General features: G+C 47.5%; 8 protein-coding genes across 8 annotated transcripts; 5 read left to right on the forward strand and 3 right to left on the reverse strand.

The window, feature by feature from the left end:
* Nucleotides 1–1059: 1059 nt before the first annotated feature.
* N7468_006161 (uncharacterized protein) lies at nucleotides 1060–7278 on the forward strand (the record flags this gene model as incomplete). Its single annotated transcript, XM_058475457.1, has 13 exons — nucleotides 1060–1113; nucleotides 1171–1256; nucleotides 1313–1384; nucleotides 1438–1822; nucleotides 1875–3684; nucleotides 3740–4520; nucleotides 4582–4873; nucleotides 4923–5832; nucleotides 5883–6143; nucleotides 6353–6564; nucleotides 6626–6899; nucleotides 6968–7108; nucleotides 7166–7278. 13 exons carry the CDS (start codon nucleotides 1060–1062, stop codon nucleotides 7276–7278), a joined length of 5391 nt encoding a protein of 1796 aa, XP_058328347.1.
* Nucleotides 7279–7473: 195 nt separating this feature from the next.
* Nucleotides 7474–8395, reverse strand: N7468_006162 (uncharacterized protein; the record flags this gene model as incomplete). The annotated part of the gene is made up of 2 exons (XM_058475458.1): nucleotides 7474–8129; nucleotides 8260–8395. The coding sequence occupies 2 exons, from the start codon at nucleotides 8393–8395 to the stop codon at nucleotides 7474–7476; spliced, it is 792 nt and encodes a 263-aa protein (XP_058328348.1).
* Nucleotides 8396–10506: 2111 nt separating this feature from the next.
* On the reverse strand, nucleotides 10507–10782 carry N7468_006163 (uncharacterized protein; the record flags this gene model as incomplete). The annotated part of the gene is made up of 1 exon (XM_058475459.1): nucleotides 10507–10782. The coding sequence occupies one exon, from the start codon at nucleotides 10780–10782 to the stop codon at nucleotides 10507–10509; it is 276 nt and encodes a 91-aa protein (XP_058328349.1).
* A 1412-nt stretch (nucleotides 10783–12194) lies between these two features.
* On the forward strand, nucleotides 12195–12512 carry N7468_006164 (uncharacterized protein; the record flags this gene model as incomplete). The annotated part of the gene is made up of 1 exon (XM_058475460.1): nucleotides 12195–12512. The coding sequence occupies one exon, from the start codon at nucleotides 12195–12197 to the stop codon at nucleotides 12510–12512; it is 318 nt and encodes a 105-aa protein (XP_058328350.1).
* Nucleotides 12513–13741: 1229 nt separating this feature from the next.
* On the forward strand, nucleotides 13742–14246 carry N7468_006165 (uncharacterized protein; the record flags this gene model as incomplete). The annotated part of the gene is made up of 2 exons (XM_058475461.1): nucleotides 13742–14058; nucleotides 14120–14246. 2 exons carry the CDS (start codon nucleotides 13742–13744, stop codon nucleotides 14244–14246), a joined length of 444 nt encoding a protein of 147 aa, XP_058328351.1.
* A 1273-nt stretch (nucleotides 14247–15519) lies between these two features.
* N7468_006166 (Aminoglycoside phosphotransferase) lies at nucleotides 15520–16708 on the reverse strand (the record flags this gene model as incomplete). Its single annotated transcript, XM_058475462.1, has 2 exons — nucleotides 15520–16479; nucleotides 16535–16708. The coding sequence occupies 2 exons, from the start codon at nucleotides 16706–16708 to the stop codon at nucleotides 15520–15522; spliced, it is 1134 nt and encodes a 377-aa protein (XP_058328352.1).
* Nucleotides 16709–17839: 1131 nt separating this feature from the next.
* Nucleotides 17840–19633, forward strand: N7468_006167 (uncharacterized protein; the record flags this gene model as incomplete). Its single annotated transcript, XM_058475463.1, has 1 exon — nucleotides 17840–19633. The coding sequence occupies one exon, from the start codon at nucleotides 17840–17842 to the stop codon at nucleotides 19631–19633; it is 1794 nt and encodes a 597-aa protein (XP_058328353.1).
* A 634-nt stretch (nucleotides 19634–20267) lies between these two features.
* Nucleotides 20268–21556, forward strand: N7468_006168 (glycosylphosphatidylinositol-alpha 1,4 mannosyltransferase I; the record flags this gene model as incomplete). The annotated part of the gene is made up of 2 exons (XM_058475464.1): nucleotides 20268–21236; nucleotides 21290–21556. 2 exons carry the CDS (start codon nucleotides 20268–20270, stop codon nucleotides 21554–21556), a joined length of 1236 nt encoding a protein of 411 aa, XP_058328354.1.
* Nucleotides 21557–21561: the final 5 nt, after the last annotated feature.

Below are 21561 nucleotides of genomic sequence, written 5' to 3' on the forward strand. Positions count from 1 at the left end.
ACCACTCCCGGGGCCAACCAACAATTGGATATGGGGCTACTAGTCCAGAGCTGAAAAATGAGAAATCTGATGGTGGAGAATATGCCAAGAGCGGGTCAACCTGTGGAGCTCTCGCGAAGCGAGGAGTTCCCACCCATTCAGGAACCCGTCCTGGATGCATCGGGGCTAATGAAGAGTCGAATGAGCAGGGCAAGATGAAGCCACTAGCTATTGACGCCGTTTCTACAGGTGAAGCTTGACGTTTCGGACCTGCACCGAGCGTCATCAACTTGCCAAGATAATGTACCGATGTTACCCCTCTTTCATTTCCCCTGCAGTAGTGCAATGAACTGAGTTTCTGAAACCGACAGCTTCTATTTAAAAAGATCTAAAACCATTGATATGAGTAATGGGACAGAAAATACCCGTGCAAGCACCTGATCCAAGTGTGGGTTCTGCACAAGATGCCGTTATTCGACCCTGCCTGGCGATCGCTTCACAGACTTTATAGTGAGGCATAATTCAGTTTTTTCATCAGTAAAATATGGGCACTTGGTTTGGCTATTTACATAATAGCCACTTGGGCAAGACCTCGTGTCTTTTCCACCGAGAGGGTGCATTGATTCAGAGTATTTGTACAAATTCAAATTTCGTACCTAGCAGCTAGCTACTCGTTTCAGGTAGTCACCAGTAAACATTAGTAGTTGCTTTCACTTGCTGTGTTAATAAATGGGTAATTGAGTTTTCTAGTGTTATAAATGCTCAATGGGGCTCAGAACTAGTGTCGCCAAGTCGAAATTACCGTTTTCAATACTGGATACTTGGGTATTATCCATAGACAATACACGTAAGGCACCAGGTGTTCCGAATACTACAAAAGCGTTGCACCCTTGCCAGCAATCTCGTGAATTTTCTCTTGGATTTCCCCTAGGTTCATCATTCAGACTGTCTAGGTTTTGGAACATAACCAAAATCATCTTTTCGTTATGCCCTGGTGGCTTTTGGCCCTGCTACTAGCAGGGAGTATCACGGTATGGGCTCAGCAGAATTCAGTCTGCTCAGAGCTTATGCCGTGCAAAAATGGATGCTGCAGCTCATCTGGGTCATGTGGATTCACAGAAGAGCACTGTGGTGGTAAATAGTTCTCTGTTTTTGTTCTGACAATTGACCACATATTGACCTCGAGAAGAGGGATGTATGAGTAACTGCAACGCCACCGCAGAGTGCGGCAAATACTCAAAAGGGAATGTTGGATGTCCGCTGGGCGTATGCTGCAGGTATGTCATTCATCATGTCAAGGACATACTGAACAGATTACTGATCCTATATATAGCTTTGCTGGATTCTGCGGTACCACGTCAGAGTTTTGTGGAGATGGCTGTCAGTCTGGTTGTAAGGAAGTAGAGTACGTGGATTTCGACGTCTTCAATTAAATGAAAACAGCTACTAACTAATAAGTGAACCGAGCTGTGACTCCCACACCGATATTATGAAGCTAGATCGCCGAGTCGCATACTACGAGCTGTTCAACATGGACAATAGAAAATGCGATAAATACATACCCGAGCATATCCCCGCGGGTGGACTGACTCACTTGAACCTGGCCTTCGCTGTTATTAGCGATAAGTTTGAGATCTCGGAGGACGACAGTGACCTAGTGACTCGCGCTGCACACTTGAAGGACCGGTTTGAAGGACTTCGCGTCAACATAGCCATTGGTGGTTGGGATTTCAATGATGGCGCCACGGCCACCATCTGGTCTGACCTTGTGGCAGACTATCAGAATACCCAGACGTTCATGGATTCTTTGGTAGCATATTTGAAGAAATATGGCCTTGATGGGGTAAGTTGTAAACTTCGGTATTTTCTATCAGCATAAATTGATCCGTCAACAGGTCGATCTGGATTGGGAATATCCTGTTGCGGAAGACCGTGGAGGTGCCAAAGAAGATTACGGTAACTATGTTACCTTTGTGGCCAGGCTTCGAGAACGTTTTGATCAAGAGAATCCCGGCTGGGAAATTTCTATCACCTTGCCGGCCAGTTATTGGTACCTCAGAGGGTTTGATGTTGAGCAGCTTCAGAAGTATATTTCATACTTCAACCTCATGTCTTACGACTTCCACGGTCTATGGGACAAACACAATGATTGGACCGGACCCTACCTGAAAGGTCATACAAATCTGACTGAGGCCAAGCAGGGACTGGATCTCCTTTGGCGTAACAACGTGAAACCTGAAAACGTGGTCATGGGTTTCGGCTTCTATGGCCGCTCTTTTACCATGTTAGATAGTACCTGTCATGACCCAAATGAGGGCTGCCAGTTTTCCACAGCTGGTCTGCCTGGGGATTGCTCTGATACAGCAGGCATTCTGACATACGCTGAGATTCGTTCACGAAACAACTCCCTGAACACAGACACATACTATGACGAGAAGTCGACAACAAAGTACATGACTTATTCCGCTGACCAGTGGATCTCATACGACGACGAGGAGTCGTTTACAGCCAAGAAAAAGTTTCTCACATCTCAATGTCTGTCAGGCCTGATGATCTGGGCTATAGATCAAGACACACAGGACTATGATGCCATAAATGCTCTTTTCGGGGATGCAGCCATGGATGGTGCTCTGACACGAGGTGGCGAACTCAGTGATGAGCAAAAGGAGAAATTGACCAATGAGTTTGCATCCTTCAATGGCCAGAACTGCTTTGTCACAGAGCTTTGCACCGACGGTAGCTCCAAAGAGAGCGGCCCTAAGCAAAAATGTCCTTCTGGGACATCCTCTGTGTCAACTGCCCATGCACCTTTGCAGAAGGCTGGTACGGTGGGCTTGATCGGTCAATGCTCTGAAGGTTGGTACCGACATGTGTGCTGTCCTAATAAACAGATGCCAAGTAACTGCCAGTGGAATGTAAGTTCTCATCGCCTCACTATCCGGAACGATATTCACAAAGTACAGGGCGAGCCGGTTCGCAGCGAAGTAGGCTGTTCAGGCAAATGTGGCGATAGCCAGTTCGAGCTGGCCACAGACACATTCACTGACGCATTGGGAGAAGGGCAGTGTTTCCAAGGTCACCGCTCCTTATGCTGCGACTCAACGGAACTTCTCCATCAGTGCTACTGGAGTGGTTGCGAAGGCCCTTTAATGCCATATCAAAGCATCGGGGAGCTTGGGACACCTGGGTGCAAGGATGGCTATGAGAGTGTGGCCTCTCGGTTTGATACAGATGACGGGGGTTGGTGCTCACGTGAATTCAGCAGTGATTTGCACGATAGATTTAAGCGAGGCTTGTGCTGTCCTAAGTCCAAGAAGTTCGATAATTGCAGATGGACGACTCAGGATGCTGTAAGCACGTTGGATGATGCTACCTGTCAGCCGCGTCAATGCAAGAAAACCCAGACTAAGATCTCTGAAGCATATGAGCCTATGATCAATCCTTATTCTGCAAAGTACTGCAAAGGTGACTGCACTGTTGGGGATCAATGCGCTGCAAATCCAATTCTGCCCGAGTTCGATCCTGCCTTCTATCTCTGCTGTGACCCACCTTCCCAGTATAATGAGGATTGGCCTGTCCCACCCTCATATCTTTGGGAAGATGCTTATGAGGATGATGGTGACGACGTTGCCTGGGCATTTGCTGACAACCAGGGCAACAATGATGATCAATCCACTGATGATCCAATCGAAGAGGATCCTTCAGGTAAACCTAAGCCCCTTCCGGATGCAAGCATTATTGACTTAGCACCACGCGACAGATCATGCCTATGGCTTTCTAATGTTGGATGGGCCGCCGGAATCAATTGACAATGCCTTTGGTGATTCATACACTGTTGCCCGCCGCAGCAGTAAAATGCCCAACAGAAGACGTTCAATGATCACTACCAACACTACTATCCTTGACTCAACCTTTGACCACGCTGAAGAGACTATGTTTGTGTACTGCAACTACCCAAAGGGATCTCCTGAATGCGAGAAGATCTTTCGCAAAGGCGCTGAAGATACGATCATCAAGCTGCCGGATCATGTTGGAGAAGGTCCATTCGCCCGCGTTGTCTCCATGGCACAGGCCTCAGATACGTATGAGCTTCCCCATCACCATGTCCGAGCTCGCTCTGCGGAAAACAATGAGAACGAGGTTTATGAGCTCAAGATAGACTACAACTTCCATCTTATCAAGCGGAACGATGGTCCGGTCAACATGCGCATTGATTACACCAATCTGCTTCCGTACTGGGATGAAGTAACGGACTCTAAGCCATCATCAAAAAAGAGATCCGTCCACGAGAAACTTACGAAAGATGATTGGAAATCTTTTATCAAGGACGTGAAAACGAGAGCTGCCTCGAATAGCACTTCAGTCAAGCTCGCCTCCGGCAGCACTGACATGATGGAGACTGCAGACACCGGGTTAGCGAAGCGGTGGTTCGGCAAATTCGTGGACTGGCTGAAAAAGATGAATACCGTCGAAGCTGGAAACGATGGCGTCCTCAACATGGCCTTCCAGAAGAGCTTTCTTCTATACCGGGCTGTAAAGGGGTGAGCTCTCATCCATGCCAACACCATTCTTTGGCATTCGGTTACTGACTATAACGCACAGATGTGCCCGCCGAACTTTCTATGCAGAGATGAGAATGTACCTCGATGCGGATGTTCAGATGGACGCGACATATGCTTACTATCTCTCTGGAACTATCGTGCCATTGAAGGTGGATGATACGTACGGCTATTTGGGTGTAGAGCCAAGCGCATATCTCGGATTGCGACTCAAAGGAAATGCCATCATGACTTACACTTCGGATTGGAGAAAGCTCATTGACACACTTGCTTACCCTGGTCTGAGTATCAAAGGTATAGCAACTGTTGGACCTAGCTTGGATATATACGGCAGGGTAAGTCTTATGCCGCAAAGTATTTGTCAAAGAGGTATACTGACTTCAGAATGTTGTAAAGATTCGCGGCAGTGTGACTCTGAGTGGACAGGCCAAGGCTGGCGCTCGAGTGCACTTTGGCCGTGCAGAACTCTACTTCCCTCAGGACGAGGATGGGACTAAAGGCGATACGGACTATGATAAGATCGAAAATATCAAGTCTCAGCAAGAGCGACCGAAAACCGGTCTGGAACCACAATTCTACGCCTCCGCTCAGGCATCCGCAAACCTTGCCATTGATGTGTCTCCCAGTGCCCGAATTGGTATTGAGGTAGGGCCGGCCATCTTGGGCAAGGGAAATCTTGTGGACGCGCAGATTATAGCTTTCCTGAACAGCACTCTTGATTTCTCCGCCACTGTGACAGGGTCTATTGGAACCGACACCGATCCTACCTACACCTATAAATATGGTGCCTATCTCTACTATAATCTAGGCTATGGAGGATATGCCAACATTCTCGGCGGTACGTGGAATTGGCACTTCACGCCAGTCTACCTTTACAGTGTGCCAGGTAACAAGTACACGATCTATGAAAATAGCAACGTCGAATCAGACGCCACTCTTAACTCAAAGAGAGACGTCAAGATACTGTCAGATGCAGATGAAAAGGGACTCTTCCATGATGATTATGATGATGCACTGTCAGCTGACAGTGGCCTTGAGCCATATGTCCCACCTGCTAGCCATTTTCACCACCGCAGGAACCATATGCACCTCCATCGCAAGGGTTACGGCTCTAATGATGGGAAATCAAATGCTACATCACCCATTCCCGATGCGGGATCTATAATATTCAAGAGGGCAGACAGTGACGATGGGACAAACCCAGACACGGCTGGTGTCTCTTCATTTACCGGATCTCAGAAATTCGATTGTCCCAAGTCCGGGAACAAACAGCCAACTCTTCCAGAATTTCGCTGTATGTACTCATACTCACCCTCTGACGAAATAGTTTATTGACTTCCACAGATAACTGCCAAGCATTCTCTGCCAACCAGGTTGTTACCACAGATGGTTCGTCCCAGACAGTCAGAGGTATCTGCGACGGCATCTTCGGATGGTTTGGGTCAGATGGCGCCAGCAGCGATGGTGTCGAGCTCACATGGGATCCTGACCGGCGCCAAACGCGAGACGCGTACACGTGCAACAGGTGGAGAGACAGCGCGATTGGAAAGGCAAAGTCATACTGTACTGACCAGAAGGAGAAGCTCAATACAGCCGCCGGCCTCGGTAAGACGGTAGATACAATCAGCTGTGATGAGTTTCCCTTTGGTGGGACCGAAGAGGGCGGAGACTGGGGTGCCAAATACAAACCGCACCGGGTCCCCCCAACTGCCAACTGCGTGCCCACGTGACAACAGTCATTGCAAGGAAACTGTAACGGTGAGATTTTTGGCCTGTATTCATTTCTACTTGGAAAAAATGACTGACCCCCTCAGCGCTTTTGAGTACATTGTACACCAACGTGGCTTATTTTGATCGTGATAGCAAATCGGATGAAGAAGATTGGAAGCTTTGGTCCAGGCGGGGCGCCAGGAAGGACGAAAGATGGACCCCTGGAGGAAGCGAGAAAGATAAAGACCCACCAGCCTTCGGGCGGTTGACGCGATATCCTGAGCCAGTCCCTCTCGCTCACGGCATTGACGAAACGGTACGTTCAATGATTTATTTACATCTGTGCTTTACTATCCGATTTACTGAGAATGTTACAGGAATGGGAAAACTCCGGTCGAACGCTTGGCTATAACTTCAAACGCAATTTTACAATGTCCCTGGCGTACGCGACGAGTCTCTCGAATACCCCCGATCAATGGGGTAAGATGGCGTTGACGGATTCACAAATTCCGGGCGGTGCAGTCGACAAAGACCCCACACATGTCTTTTGCGCAATAAACCTATTCAATCAACCGAAGGTCTATCGATACGGTACTGGTAACGGGTATTGTCTTGATACAAGCAGAAACAATGGATGGCGCGATGAAAGAGGTATGTTCGCAGCCCTGTAGGCTCATTGATAGGGAAGATGAACACAGCTGATGTAACTTGCCCTTAAGGCTTCGGGAAACGCCCTGAATACAAAATGTGCAAAGTTAACTTCGCCGGGAGCAAGTTCGCCGATCAACAGACTCCCGGTTCGTACAGCAAACGTGACCAAGATGACTCGATAGGTGGGAATGATCCATGGGAGATTGAAAGTATGTGACATCGACTCATAATTCTGGAGCAAGCTGACCATGCATCTTCTCTTCCAGGTATCGAGCTGCTTGATGAGGAGGACGAACTCCCGCCGTGGGACGATGCGGACTGGGAGAACATGTTGAGTTCTGAAGACATGAAGTTTGGGCATACAGCAGATTCAATTTAACTTCGAACATCTCGTCCCTCAGTATCAGATATCCTGGCCCGAGGCGAATTGAAGCTTTTCTTATTATATCTCTTCTGTTTCTTCCAATTCATTTCACACCATTTTCCGCTTGGTAACACACCACTCAGGAGGCGCTTTCAGGGAGTTTGCTTCACCGGACAGAGAATGTCTGGCTTTATATCGACAAGGACTAGCTCACAACCTCAGGTTTTCCAGATGTGTATGGGGCGCCGCGGTTCTTTCGCCCTCGCGGTAAGCAGGACCGACTTCTCCCTTTTCGCCTTCAAAAGCCACTTTCCAAACGCCCGCAAACGAAGTGCCATCATAGTTACTCTCCGACCCATCATCTTGCACCCGCCATTGCCTGACCACATTCCCACGGTCGTCCAAAAACACGTGTAACACACCCCCGCCATTTACCGCAACATCATCCTCCACGTACATATGGGTAACAACACAATCCGCCTGATACAGAGCATATGGGCCAAGGGGGTTTTCAGCCCAGTCGCCTTCTTCAGCGGACCATTTTGCGTCCTTGAGGCTCTCCTCTCTAAGCTCAATATTGACCGCCTCGTTTGTGACACGCTCAGGAAATATTTCCAGGGCAGCTGCCAAATCCAGGCCACCGAAGATACTTTCGTCATCAAGCACAACGCCGCCGTAAGTCACCCATTGGGCGGATTCATTGGCAGACCATAGAGCATTATGACCCTCTTCATTTGTGTAGCAGAGACGAATCCAGCATCCTGCATCGGCACCAGTATTATGACCGTACACACGCAGTGCTTCAGGCCGTGCAGGACGAAGAATATCATCTATTTGAGCTTGAGTGGGAGAGGCTGGCGGCTTGCCTGGTCGGTAAGGCTAATAGGTCATTATTCGGTTAGTTCAATGACCTGGTCCTTTATGTGGTATAGACTGTATGCACCTCTCTTCCTTCGTCTCCTAATGCGAGAAACTGGCGTAAAAGCCTTTTGCGACGGTCGGCAGGGGATTCGTTGGACACCAAGGGGTCAGGGTGAGGTTTGTCCCATTCAGAAAGGAGATAGACATCCAATTCAAGCTCGCCCCAAGCAGGGACCTCGGGATTCGGTACTTCAATGAAGCGGAGTGGCATTTTTACTCTGTTTGTCTCGGGTGTGGGAGGTGTAAGAGGAAGATAGCACAAGCGGAGAAATACACTAGGCATACATAGTCCAAGACTTGACCATTCTGTCCTTGGAAAGGATCGCTGTGTGCGCTCTATTAGGTAAAGCGCTGTTTTAGTTAGCACCACAGTGGGGCCTTTTAGACGCATTTTCCGCTATCCGTGCCCTTCGCTACGCTGCGACCCCCCACTCGCTTCCGCTCGTGGGTGCACCACGCTTTCTTCACCAACCACGCTTTTATCACCAATTTTTATCACACCACGCAATTGGCTATCTCAACCACCCAACATGCCTAAATCGTCCAATTTTAGCGAAGATCGAATGGCTAAGGCCGTCGCATTCGTTATAGCCGAAAAAAAAATTAAATATCTCGAAAATTGCACGTGAATTCGACGTATCTCGTGAAACCCTCGATTTATGCATCAAAAAGGCTAAATCGTCTCCTACTCCAAAGGATTTGTATCAGAATAATCTCTGTGTGTTCTAGGAGAAGGCCTTGATCAACTGGATCGTGAAAATGCATAGTTGGAATCTTTCTCCTACTGCTGTAGTTATAGAAGCGTAGGCAAATCAAGCGCTTTCCTGAGCTGGTTAAGAAAAATCGATTAGCAAGAAAAAGATCAAATTAATTAACTAAACTAGTAATAAATAACTAATAATCTAAATAGAATAACTCTCCAGTCTCCTCTGCTTCTTTTGTATTATTGATAGATCTTTGAATACTCTCTTGAGTGCGTTGAATTGGTTTGAAACTATACGCTTTCTCGAGTTGTTTATCAAGTTTCCTTTTTTCAGCTATATTTTCCTTCTCTTTTCTTTGTCGAATTGAACGATTTGTATCACGAGACCGTAGGATACCATCTTGGCTAAGTGGTTTAACCTGTCGTTTAGTATAAATACGACGTTGGGGGGCTTGTGCAGCCCGAACACGTCGAAGTGAATCTTGTGTCATTGCAAGCTTCTCGAGTTTATCTAACTGATGTTTGAAGTTTTTAGCGATATTTTGCTGGGTTTTTTCCGAATTTTCTTTTATATCTCTGATAATTTTTACCTGATTTCGTTCGAGCGTTTTAATAGTAGTTGGAGGGCTATTTTCCACGCTAGAAGATAGAAATTCCGGAGATGGTGTACGTATACCTGGTATCCGAAGTTCCGGGATATCGACATCAGGAATAACTATCTGATTTGATAAATTGGCCACGATTTGTTTACTATTAACTGGATAAATTCCACGTTCTTTGAAAGATGTGCGAATAATTCGTGTGTTGAAGGCCTTTTTGCGAATTGGACTAATAATCTGGAGAAAATCAGTTTTTCTGTACGGTCGGCCTTCCTAGAATGATAACTTATTATTTATAAGCCGAAATTGTTGTTTATAATTCAAAAATGGCTTTCTATCAAGTGGTTGACAGATATGAGTCGAATGTGGTAAAAATGCAAATAGAATAATCGAATTTTGTTCATATTTTTGAAGGAATTCAAGGGTAAGATGTATACTATGACCGTCAAATAAAAGATACCGTTTTTTACCACTTTTTAACCAGTCGGAAGTAGCAGTAGCAGCGATAAAATGATCTAGCTAAGTAAGGGCTAATTTATTAGTTATCCAACTATTTTGCGATATTGTAACAGCGGAATTGAGTGGAAGATTATCGCTACTATCAAACCACGCTTTTATGAAGTTACCTGTGCTTTTAAAGATAAACAACGGATCCATTAACCATCTATCGGCTGCGATGTATTTAACTGCAGTAATATTTTCGCCTCGTTCAGATTCAGCCAAATTAGGACAATATGACGAAGATCCAATAACGTTTCGAGATCGACCTTAACCAGGTTGGAAACTGCATTCGTCGAAGTTGTAAACTAGCCGTGCAGGAACATCTCGGAGGAGAAATTCAAGCTGATCGTACCAATGAGCAAGAAAACCAGCATCTTCCGCTTGAATTCGTTTCAATTCTTTGGTTTTCTGTTTTATTGGTGCTAGTTGTAGATGTTTTGGAAGACGTTCGATAAAACGATAGGCCCATATCTTGCTAACCTGTTTTTCTTGACCAGCTCGGGAAAGCGCTTGATTTGCCTATGCTTCTATAACTGCAGCAGTAGGAGGAAGATTCCAACTATGCATTTTCACGATCCAGTTGATCAAGGCCTTCTCCTGGAACGCACGGAGATTGTTCCGATGCGAATCCTTTGGAGTAGGAGACGATTTAGCCTTTTTGATGCGTGAATTGAGGGTTTCACGAGATACGTCGAATTCACGTGCAATTTTCGAGATATTCGGTTTTTTTTCGGCTATAGCGAATGCGACGGCCTTAGCCATTCGATCTTCGCTAAAATTGGACGATTTAGGCATGTTGGGTGGTTGAGATAGCCAATTGCGTGGTGTGATAAAAATTGGTGATAAAAGCGTGGTTGGTGAAGAAAGCGTGGTGCACCCACGAGCGGAAGCGAGTGGGGGGTCGCAGCGTAGCGAAGGGCACGGATATCCTTCCGAGGGCCCCGATGCATTTACTTTTTCACGTCTCCACATGTACATGTGGGTCACACCCTGAAATTACAGTGTCACAGTAAATCGAAGCCTTTGTTAAATACTAGTCTCTTGCTTGATTAATGGATACCACCCGAGATCTGGTACTTCCTTCCCAACTAGTTGATAGTACTGTGTAAAAAGTGCGATTTATGAGATATCAAGTCTTACTAGGGACTTAGCACCTGATCGCGCTTCAGCCTAGGCCGACTAACTTCACTCGCTATGTGCACGCATTCTCCATTCCACAGGAAACTAGTCTCTTCGCCTCTAAGTACTAACTTTGGCTTGTCCTCTGCGCTTCTTGATCTTTTCATTCTCAATAATGCCACTGATTCCTTTTGATAAGACCTCCCCAAATTGCTCTATATAAGTCAAATAGGTAAATAAGCTGGTCTTCCAGCATTTAGGGCTGTCAACCAGGTCGATAGACCTCCTGTGCGGGGAGTTTCAATTTTACCTTGCACAGCTGAAAGAGCTCGAACTATGGGTCACCCACTCTGACCTGAAGAACGCAAACACTCTCATTAGAAGCGCAATATCACTAGCTTGATCTACCGCAAGCTTTTCGCCGTTCTTCCATTCGGAGTTACTCCGGCCGTATTCACACCTATGCTGGTGAATCTACAAGCGGAGAAATTATTTCGCACTGGGCCGGCCGTTCTCGCCGTTGCGTATTAAATAGACCCAGCATCAAGTACGTGCCTGGGAAGTCTAGTCGAGACCCATGCTTGGATCTGTCTCAAATTTCAAGAAAATCCTTTTCCACGCACCATAGTTCTTGGACAAGTAATGTTATTCCGTAATTTACCGTTATCCAAGATGTTGCGGAAGGAGGAAAGGAAATGCGAAGATAGCCCATTGACTTATATCAGTATATCTTGTGAATCTAGCGACAAAAGCCCTAGGGAGGCAGCTTGGTAGCGCAACATAGTAGTCTTGAAAGTCTCAATAGGTCTGCAATAGTTCATACCGCTGTGCAAGATGAGTGCATAGGCTATTCCATTTGTATCCTTCTGTGATGAATTTGTAGCCCTGACCACTTTCGGTATGAAACACCGCCATGGCTAATCTAGCAAAATGTCTTAGCACCCGTAACTTTAATGTTGATTGGGCGAACTTTCGCTAGTTGTTGGTCACCCCTGCCTTTTTTGTTAGCTGCTACACCAATCTGAAATTCCCACGATGCTCTACATATTGAGGTTTGGATCATGCTCCCTTATTTTATTTCATTCCTAATGAGTGAAGTTCTACATACAGATGGTCGATCAATCAAGGCCGCGTCGACGGTGGCCACATATCTAACTTATGTTTCCGCTGTTGATGACGCGGCAGTTTATCCTTCCTCATCTGCCTCCCGCCACAATCTCCCATCCAACATGAGACCATTTCTCGGTGGACTGCACTGGGGTCTTGGTGAGTCATCAGGTGCCGACGGAGATCAGCTTTGCCTCCGAATGCTTTGTCGTCTTGTTCGCGACTACAAAGCGATCCAGCGGGTATATACCTCGTGCAAGATGTGTCAGGACACACATATTTCCTGCAATGCTTACTGATCTTAGGCGTTAGAAATCCATCCTTGAACATTGAACTCTCTGAGGCTTATGGGGTACATACTTCCAGTGGTGGCCTTTAAGGAGCTGCCGTCCGCAGTCATGGCATTTGACTAGGGAATGTGGGCCGTCAGGGTTCGGAGCAGATGTATCAGTGTGATTATCGTGTGTAGTGAACGTGTTGGAAAAAGACAAAAGGGAATCTTCAATAAAATCAGATTCTTCCAAACTCTCAGGCGGCCCTGGGAGTCCATGTTGACTAAGAAGCTCTCCATCATCGGTTTGATAAAGCCGGTGTTGACTTGTTGGGGCTGCGTGCGGTAAGGGACCTTCAGTTGCCTCCTTCGGTAGCCAGGCTGGGTTGACGGTTCCGTCGGTGAGTGGATTTTGTTGGTATTGTTGTTGGAGATTGGACCATCGATCAGTGGCTAGATTCTGGGACTCTGAGATGGGTTACCGCGTTCGGAAAAGGCAAATAGGCGATTGACTTTTTGCAACACCGCCGCTTGATCAAATAGGATGGAGAAGCTTAAATGAAGGCTTTGAAAAGAAAGTCTTCAAGAATAACGGACATAGACTATTCCAGACTGCTTCAGGCGTTGAGATTGGAAGGTGAAAAGCAAGATCGAACACAACGTGAAAGAGAACGTGGCTTGAGGGGCGGCAGAGAAACAGAACGTCAAAAGAATGGAGATGGCAGGCCGGCTGCCCCTGCCTCAAGAAAATCGCTTTTTGGATCCTCTCATCCTCTATTTATCCATCAAGGACAGGTTTGGCCCTATCTGCGGGGGCTCTCCAGCGGGGGCCCAAGCGGAAATGCCCCCGAATACTCTTGGTTGATTGGTGCGTTTACAGTTCCCCATACGCAGAAAAATCGAACCACGGGATTTTACTTTCACGATCATGCATGCACAGGCAGCTTAGCCAGTACGAACGCTGTAAGATATCTGCGTATACTTCATGTCTCCATAATGCCCCGGGCGGAAAGCTATGATTGGCAGACCTGATTAAAAGTCACGGCCAAGGCAAGTATGAACCTTCTTGGCGTGGGAACTAGTATCGACAAAGAACAAGACACGGAACCAAGATAACGTATTGGACCGGAGATGCCTTTCACATCACGATACTTCCGTCCGATTATAAAAGCCCACCGGATGTCTCTTGCCAGTCCCCAAGATCAGGAGATCAGGGTCTGTATCAATCATCTACTAGCTCTTCTCATCTCAATCACAATGTCTTCCATGTTCTGCTGCTCCTCTATCGTTCCTTACCGAGGATCCCTCTTGATGCACGAAAGCAAGTTCCAGCGATTCATGACCTGGGCTCAGCGATCGAAGTCCTCTCCTGTGGCTAACTCGGCCTCGTACTTCCAAACTCCCGCTCATATCCCCGAGTTTGCAGTACAGCTCGTCCAGCAAATTAATTACGGCCCTGTTGAGTCCAAACGCTATTTCATCCCATCCACGAATGATTCCACCGACGGCAACTGTGGTTTCCTAGAGGTTACCGAGCAAGATCTGATCATCGGCAACTTTCAGAAGTTGAATACGTCAGTTTGTCCTCTCAAGCCTCCATCGAAAGAAAACCGAATTGAAACTAATTTCTCAAAGATATAAGAACTTCAAATGTACCACTCACAACAAGTTCTTTGAGCTTAACATTTACCAGAAAAACCCTATCAACAAGCATCACTGGAGGTTCAATATCGCTCGTCCATCTACCGATATTGATATCTGAATAAGGCCCACTTCAGAGAGTCAAGGATAGCTGTGGGCTTCTAACTACTAAATTTCACTTATTCAAATTTACTATCTGCCTTGGTGAAACACTTCCAAACCGATACTAAAGTTGAATTGAAGTCTGTCATTTGATACCAAGTTGCAAACCAGTCATAGTCTATATCATTCCCAGGTGCTAACGGTTGTACGTAAGGTCTACGTCTACCTAACTTCGTCAGTCGTTGGAACCCTTCAGGAAGCATCGTATGTCTCTTTAGAAACTTTCGCGACGTCCTCGACGTCTTCGAAATAGCTTTATCGGTTCTGGGCCTGCCCCTGTTTTCCTGTTCCATGGCAATTAATTCAGCTGGTAATATTGTGTCGCCAAAGACTCAATTCATGAAGCCGCTTCTTAGCAGTGGGTGAGCCGACAGGCAGGTAAATTACTATCGGCCTTACTCGTCTTTTGAACTTCTACGATTACCCCGCCATTCCCTTGTCTCACGCTAGATGCACGTGGATCGGTAGAGCAGCCTCTGGCCTTCATAAAATGACATACACTTATGCTTGGCAGGTCTCATCCAGCAAAATTTGCGAGTCGCCGATACGGCTACGCAACTTAAGCCTGATTCATTCCGGCCTCCCTTTCTATTTTCTTGTCACAGTGCTAAGTGGCGCACTTTTGGAAGAAATCGACAGGATGAGATTTATTGTCTACAGGTACATTATTGGCTGAGACCACACCGTGAGGCTATTAAAGTATTCGGCTACTTAGAGTATCTCTCAGATTGGTATGAGATTGGGAGAAGTAATTACTAGGATGTATGCTACTCGCCACTTCAGGCTCCAGTACAGTTGAGACCTTAGTGTCTGGAATACACCGAATAGACTCAGCCATATAAGTCTTCCCAGTCCTGGATAAATAGCTGAATCCACTTCCATAACTTTGCAGAAGCCACAAACATATCTTTCCGAAGCCTTTGCGGATTTTCGTTGGTGAATTGTGTTTTCCATTCAGAAATGAAAGTTAGCCTTCTAGCTATTGTCTTTCTTATATCTTTATTTCGAAAATAATCGTTTTCGTCTTTTTCCGTTTTTGGCCATGGCTGGTCTTCCTGTCGAATTCTGTCATAAAGCCTAATGTAGTGAGTCGAGCGGCGTTGCTGTAAAATATATTGAGCTAGGCCTTGCTCAGAATTATATGCAGCGCTCCAGAGCATAGCAAGGAAAAAATGGTCATTAATGGAGTCCAAGTTGAGAAGTCTGCTCAATCTCCAGAAGGTTTGACTCCGCTAAAGAGATTTGCGATATCTGCGGACCACTTCCCCTTCCGTTGGTCCCGGAATAGCTGCAATAAACCCATCTATGAAGGACACTTGCAACTCTAAGCTGATTTCGTCGCGGTATTGTGGCAGCCCTGGAGCAGTTAAAAGCATAGATTCGGGTATAGAAGAAGCAAAAGCCCAGTCAATGATGCAAGTAATGTTGTAATCATCATCAACATATATATTGTTCACGCTCAAATCTGGGTGGTACAACGGAAACGTCTCGGGATTGCTCGCAGGGAGTTCAAGCTTTTGTATGATTTCACGAAGAGCATCCCCTGTGATTATGTAGTCCAACCTGTTATCCGCTGAGTCAATTTTGCCTCCCACGGTCACAAAGTCGTTCCATAGGTTCACAGCATTCTCATATTGCAGTTTGCAGGGGTATTCGCCCTGAGAAGGGACAGGCGCTATGAAGCAATGGTGTGATAAGGGTAGGACCTCAGCGTGCTCAGAGAACGCTGAAATGAGGCTGTCATAAAATTCGTCCTTGGAGGTGAAAGGTCCACGCGGGATGCTCAAGGAAAATCGTTCATGCATCATGTGACCGCGTGAGAGACATTCCTTGATGTTGAAGGACTCATTTTCTTCAAAAAGTGAGCCAATTTTATCGAAGCGTAACTGTGCAAGATTCCAAGTAATTCTCCCCAGCTGCGAGAGAACTTTAGCCTTGCTAGGTGTCTCCAGACTAGGTTGAGGAGAGCTAGCTGGTCGCCAAGCCTTCGATAGTGGCTGCCCAAGTGCCTCGCTCATAAGAATAAAAGGAAGTCCAATTTCGTTATTGGCAGAGGCGCTACAAACGTTAGAGGGCGGAAGAATAGTGTCAGAGGGTGCGTTACCAATAATCGTATACTTGGGGGACTGGAATATCACTTTGAGCTCTGAGGTATCGCAATGTGGCAGCTTCGCTTGCCAGAAGCTTTCTCCCTATCTCCATTGGCATAAATTTCCTAGAGTGTGGAGATCTGAAGATCCATCGCACTTGATCTTCAAAGGAGACAAGAATAGCCCAGTTGAAACTCCCCGAAGCAGGGCGTTGATCTGGGTCACAGGCACATGGAATGCCCTTCCGCAGCATGCTCGCATGACGACACAGAGCTTGCAGATCAAAATCGGCGTAAGTAAATATCCCTGGTTTTTCGGGAGAGGGGGACATTCTTTCGTGGAAATCTAGCAAAGGGAAGTAAACTTGTTCACAAAAGATAGAGTCAAGGGGTGGATGTTTGTATGATATGGCTGTGGCAAAATCAAGGCGGTGGGACGGCTTGATTTCTTTTCCAAGCTGCCCCTCGAGGGCTTGTTTCACAACTTGAATTGCTTATCGGCACATGGCTGATAACTATCGATCTCTATGATGCGAAATAATCATGCAACTGGATGAGACAGATCTGGTGCAGGCGCGGGGCCTTTGTTGGAATTGTTCTTCACTGGTCTCCATCCCGCAATTTCCCCTGGCCGTGACGGAGGCAGCTCACAACCTGCTACTGAGAGATAGGCAACGCACTTCCAATACTCAAGTGGAGTTGCAAATCTAGCGGCTAGAATGCACTTTGCCATTGGTATGGCAACCGGTGTCAATCAATTTAATACAAATCGTCTTGACCTGGCGATCGAGAGTTATTAGTGCGGCTACTCGTCAGAGGGAAAAAGGAATAAAACGGTCCTGGTACTACCCGTCTATGAATTTCTACCGCCTGCGCCTATAGCTTTCCGTATTGTAGACATCCGATGCCTGTAGGTTGGTGTCAAATGGCCCATGCATGAGAATGTGTCGGCAATCCCTTCCCAGTCTGCCTGTATGGGGACTCGCTACACTGCACGAACGGTGCTTCCGACAGACATAGCTTCATCGGATACGAGCAAGCTCCTTCCTCATGTTAATCTGCTGCATCATACATCCGGGCAATAGCAATGGTTTGTCGCCTCTTTCCTGGTATTGGGCCTCCCGTACTAAGGCCTCCCGACAATACATCGTCATATGGGTTGTCGAGAAAAACCTGCCACGACTGGTCTCAAATCGGCAATGGTAAGTTTCTTCATGGATAATTAACCATTCAAGTTCTTCTAAATGTATTTTCACGCTGTTGCACTGCCATGCATGCCCCTGCATAAATTCTCAGCACGTTGATCTTCGTACCAAGAAGACGGCGGGAGGCCTCGTGCCCGACACCGCATATGATCGGCATCTGTCCAGATCTATAAATAGCGAAGAGTCCATGCGAAGAGCCCATGCAACAGATAAACACCTGTCCAGAGGATTGACTCGAGCAACTCAGTCTTTCCAGCCATGGTTAAATTCAGTAGCATCTTCGGAAGTGCACGAGCTTTAGCCTTGCTGGCGGCACTAAGTGCCCGAACAGCCACTGCCTACGTTCCAATTTGGCAGCCTCAGTATCCAAATGAGGCAGCTGTGACGGCGCGGGTCATCGAACTGAAGCATGCAGGGGATGCGACTGGTCACTTGCTAGCTACCTTTGAACACTGGTACTACCCGCTTGGGCAGCCTACTAATTACAAACAATCAAACGGGACGCCGAGTAACTTTTTCATCCAGGAAAGCAGCGACCAGGGCCAGTCATGGAGTACACTGGCAACAGTTACTGCTCCAGATGATGTCCCGAATCTCTTCTTCTTCCAGCCATTTTTGTTCGAATTCCCTCAGCAGCTAGGGAAATACCCTGAGGGCACTCTCCTGCTAGTCGGCAATTTGCACGACGGAAATAAAACCTACTTCTACTCCTGGCGATCGGCCGATCACGGCGAAACTTGGGACGACATAGGTATCTGGCAAAAGGGACATGCTATCACTGGAGCACCTGGCAACCCTTCTGCCGGAATTTGGGAGCCGTTCCTATTCCTGGACAATCAGAATGACATTGTTGCGGTTTTCTCCGATGAGCGAGAATGTGAGACACACTCCCAGCAACTCGTCCACCTCGTCTCCACAGATGGAGGTGATACTTGGAGTGGCAATGGAGATGACCCCGTTCCGGATGTTGTTGGCTCAGACCAAGAGTCCCGACCCGGGATGGCTACAGTCGCCAAGATGGACAACGGAGAGTATTTCATGAGCTATGAATGGTGTGATATCAGATATTACCAATCCACCGGCTCGTGCCCTGTCCACGGAAAGACATCTTCTGATGGCGTGTCATGGAACCCGAGCGACAATGGAACCTACGTTTCAACACCCGATGGGGTTCTGGGCTGTGGGAGCCCTTATTCTATATGGGATCCAGTTGGGAAACAACTGATCGTTTCCAGTTCTTCCAAGAGGTGGTTCTCTGTATCGGAGACCGAAAATAGAACTGACACCACCATGGAAGATCACCATGTTGTCCATATCAACCAGAATTACGGGAAGGATGACTGGTATTGGGCCTCGGCCCCTTGGTACGTCCCAGCTGGTACCGATGATTGCAACAGCAATTACAGCCCCGATCTGCTCCCTTTGCCAAATGGAGAAATTCTATATTCAACGGATACGCCGAACGATTCCAATCAATGTGAAGAGGGCACACTCGCGGCGCCCATCGCGATCTTGCCGTACAGCTCCAACTTTTCAACCGCTGGCGCAGCTGGCTGGGTTGATTTTGACGGAATATGGACCATCTCCGGGGATCAATACCAGTTCCCATCTGTATCACAGCCAACGATGGTGCTGACCGGCTCGTCTGGGTGGACGGACTATGAAATCAGTGCGGCTGTCATTATCACGAGCCAGTCTGGGGTGGCGGGTGTCTTCGTTCGGGCATCTAATTCGCCCAACGATTCCCACTTGAGCAGATATACGGCCGTCATTGACAGCAACCGTGGCGAGCTCACACTGTATCGAGTGGGCGATGCTGACACAACGACGTTGGAGTCGCAGCCAGTCACCGGGGGTGTGATGGCGAGCCAACAGTACCACTTGTCTCTTTCGGTTCAATCTGCGAACCTTGTTGCGACGCTGACTGGAAGCAATGGTGCGACAACTACCGTGACAGTTACGAACAGTGACTTGCTGCGCGGTGCTGCAGGTCTTTATGGAAGTTATGGTAGTGGTGGATTCAGCAATGTCCAGATCAAAGACCTGTCCTGATGCAAGATCGAGAGCTCGAGCTAGTAAAGGGTACGATTAAATATATGCAACATTTTGGATATGATAACTCCGAGGCGGGGCTAAGATCAAAATTCCTTTTTTAGCTGCAAGGGTAGTTTCAGGGGTTCGCGCGCTGGATATATCTGCGTCGATGATCTTTCTCTCACTCCCGAATAGCATCTCTTTACGCAGATAGCTTACACATATTAATAATGCTCATCCAATTCACTATGACTGGTAGATTCTTAGCGTACTGGAGATCAAAAATGTACAGACTGGTTGAACTGGTAGTGAGAAGTGGCTGTATACTGCTTCATAGCGGCAATAGGTCATGTGACATGGCGAAAAAGCAGCGCTGGTCTATTCCGGATGTGACGTCGGGACTAGCGGATCTGCTGATTCAGCGCCTCCGTTTTGCTGGCGTGAAACCGCTTTGAATCCATAGACAACATAGCTTTGGCTCAGCAATGGCAAGCTAAGTTCGTTGCCTTTCTGGGATTGATAGTGGACTTCTGAAACCCCACTTTGCTATCTCCACACAGTCCCCGTGTCGCTCCCGGCAGGTAGAATCCTCAGCCCACACGGTAGCAGGATAGGAGAAAGTGCCTGGATGCTTCACCTGGCGTAAACAACAATGGCCCTGTTTGATTCCGCACCGCGTGTTTTCGCGGTTGCGACGGCTCTACGTCTGGTCTTGCTCGTGTATGGCAGCTGGCAAGATGCCAACTCGGCGGTCAAATACACGGATATTGACTACATGGTCTTCACTGATGCGGCGCGCTTTGTCTCGAAAGGCGAGCCCCCGTATGCTCGAGACACCTATCGCTACACGCCATTACTTGCGTGGATGTTGATTCCTACCGCATGGTCGCCGGTGATGTTTGCCTTTGGCAAGGTCCTGTTTGCACTGGCAGATATCATTGCTGGGTGGCTGGTCGTGCAACTATTGACGAAGTGTTATCACTTCCCATCAGAGCGAGCGCTCCGATATGTTTCGGCAGTATGGCTGTGGAACCCCATGGTGGCCAATATCAGTACCCGTGGCAGCTCCGAGGGCCTGCTTGGGGTTCTTGTTGCGGCGTTGCTGTGGGCCACGTTGACAAGGAGAGCAGCGTTGGCGGGGATTGTCCTTGGGCTCGCTGTGCACTTCAAAATCTATCCCTTCATCTACGGGGTTTCGATTCTGTGGTGGTGGGATGCCGAACGTGATGGCGCACCCCCTTCTACCAAGTCAGACCTGATCTCACAGATCCTGGGGTTCATTACTTCGTCACGTCTAAAGCTTACGGGCTTTGCACTCGCTACATTCATTGCCCTGAACAGTGTCATGTACCTGCAATATGGCACTCCCTTCCTACAACATACTTTCTTCCATCATGTTACCCGCATAGATCACCGACACAACTTTTCTCCATACAGCACGCTGCTATATCTCACTTCAGTTGGGGATACATCTTTCCATTTCGAGGCGTTGGCATTCCTACCCCAGCTCCTTCTTGCTATCGTCTTCCTCCCGCTAGTCCTGGCCAAGAAGGATTTGGCCACAACCATGCTGGCCCAAACTTTTGCTTTTGTCACTTTCAACAAAGTGTGCACCAGCCAGGTAAGCGTCGGACTCCCTCGTTGTCCTGTGCCAGGTCCTAACACTCATTACAGTATTTTTTGTGGTACCTCATATTGCTCCCATTCTATCTTCCTTCCTCCTCTCTCATTCGCAAAGGCACATTAGGAATCGCCGCTGCTCTTTTATGGGTTCTAGGGCAAGCGCTGTGGCTGCAACAGGGCTTTAATCTAGAATTCCTCGGTCGTTCAGTCTTTGTGCCAGGCCTTTTCCTGGCTTCCCTGTTCTTCTTTGCTGTGAATGTATGGATTCTCGGTATCATTGTTCATGATGCTGGTCAGGACAGGGATGTGGTGCTTTAATCCAC

The sequence above is a fragment of the Penicillium chermesinum genome (assembly GCF_028974085.1).
Source record: "Penicillium chermesinum strain IBT 19713 chromosome Unknown utg000005l:1.0-4115287.0:1.0-4118363.0, whole genome shotgun sequence".
NCBI lineage: Eukaryota > Fungi > Ascomycota > Eurotiomycetes > Eurotiales > Aspergillaceae > Penicillium > Penicillium chermesinum.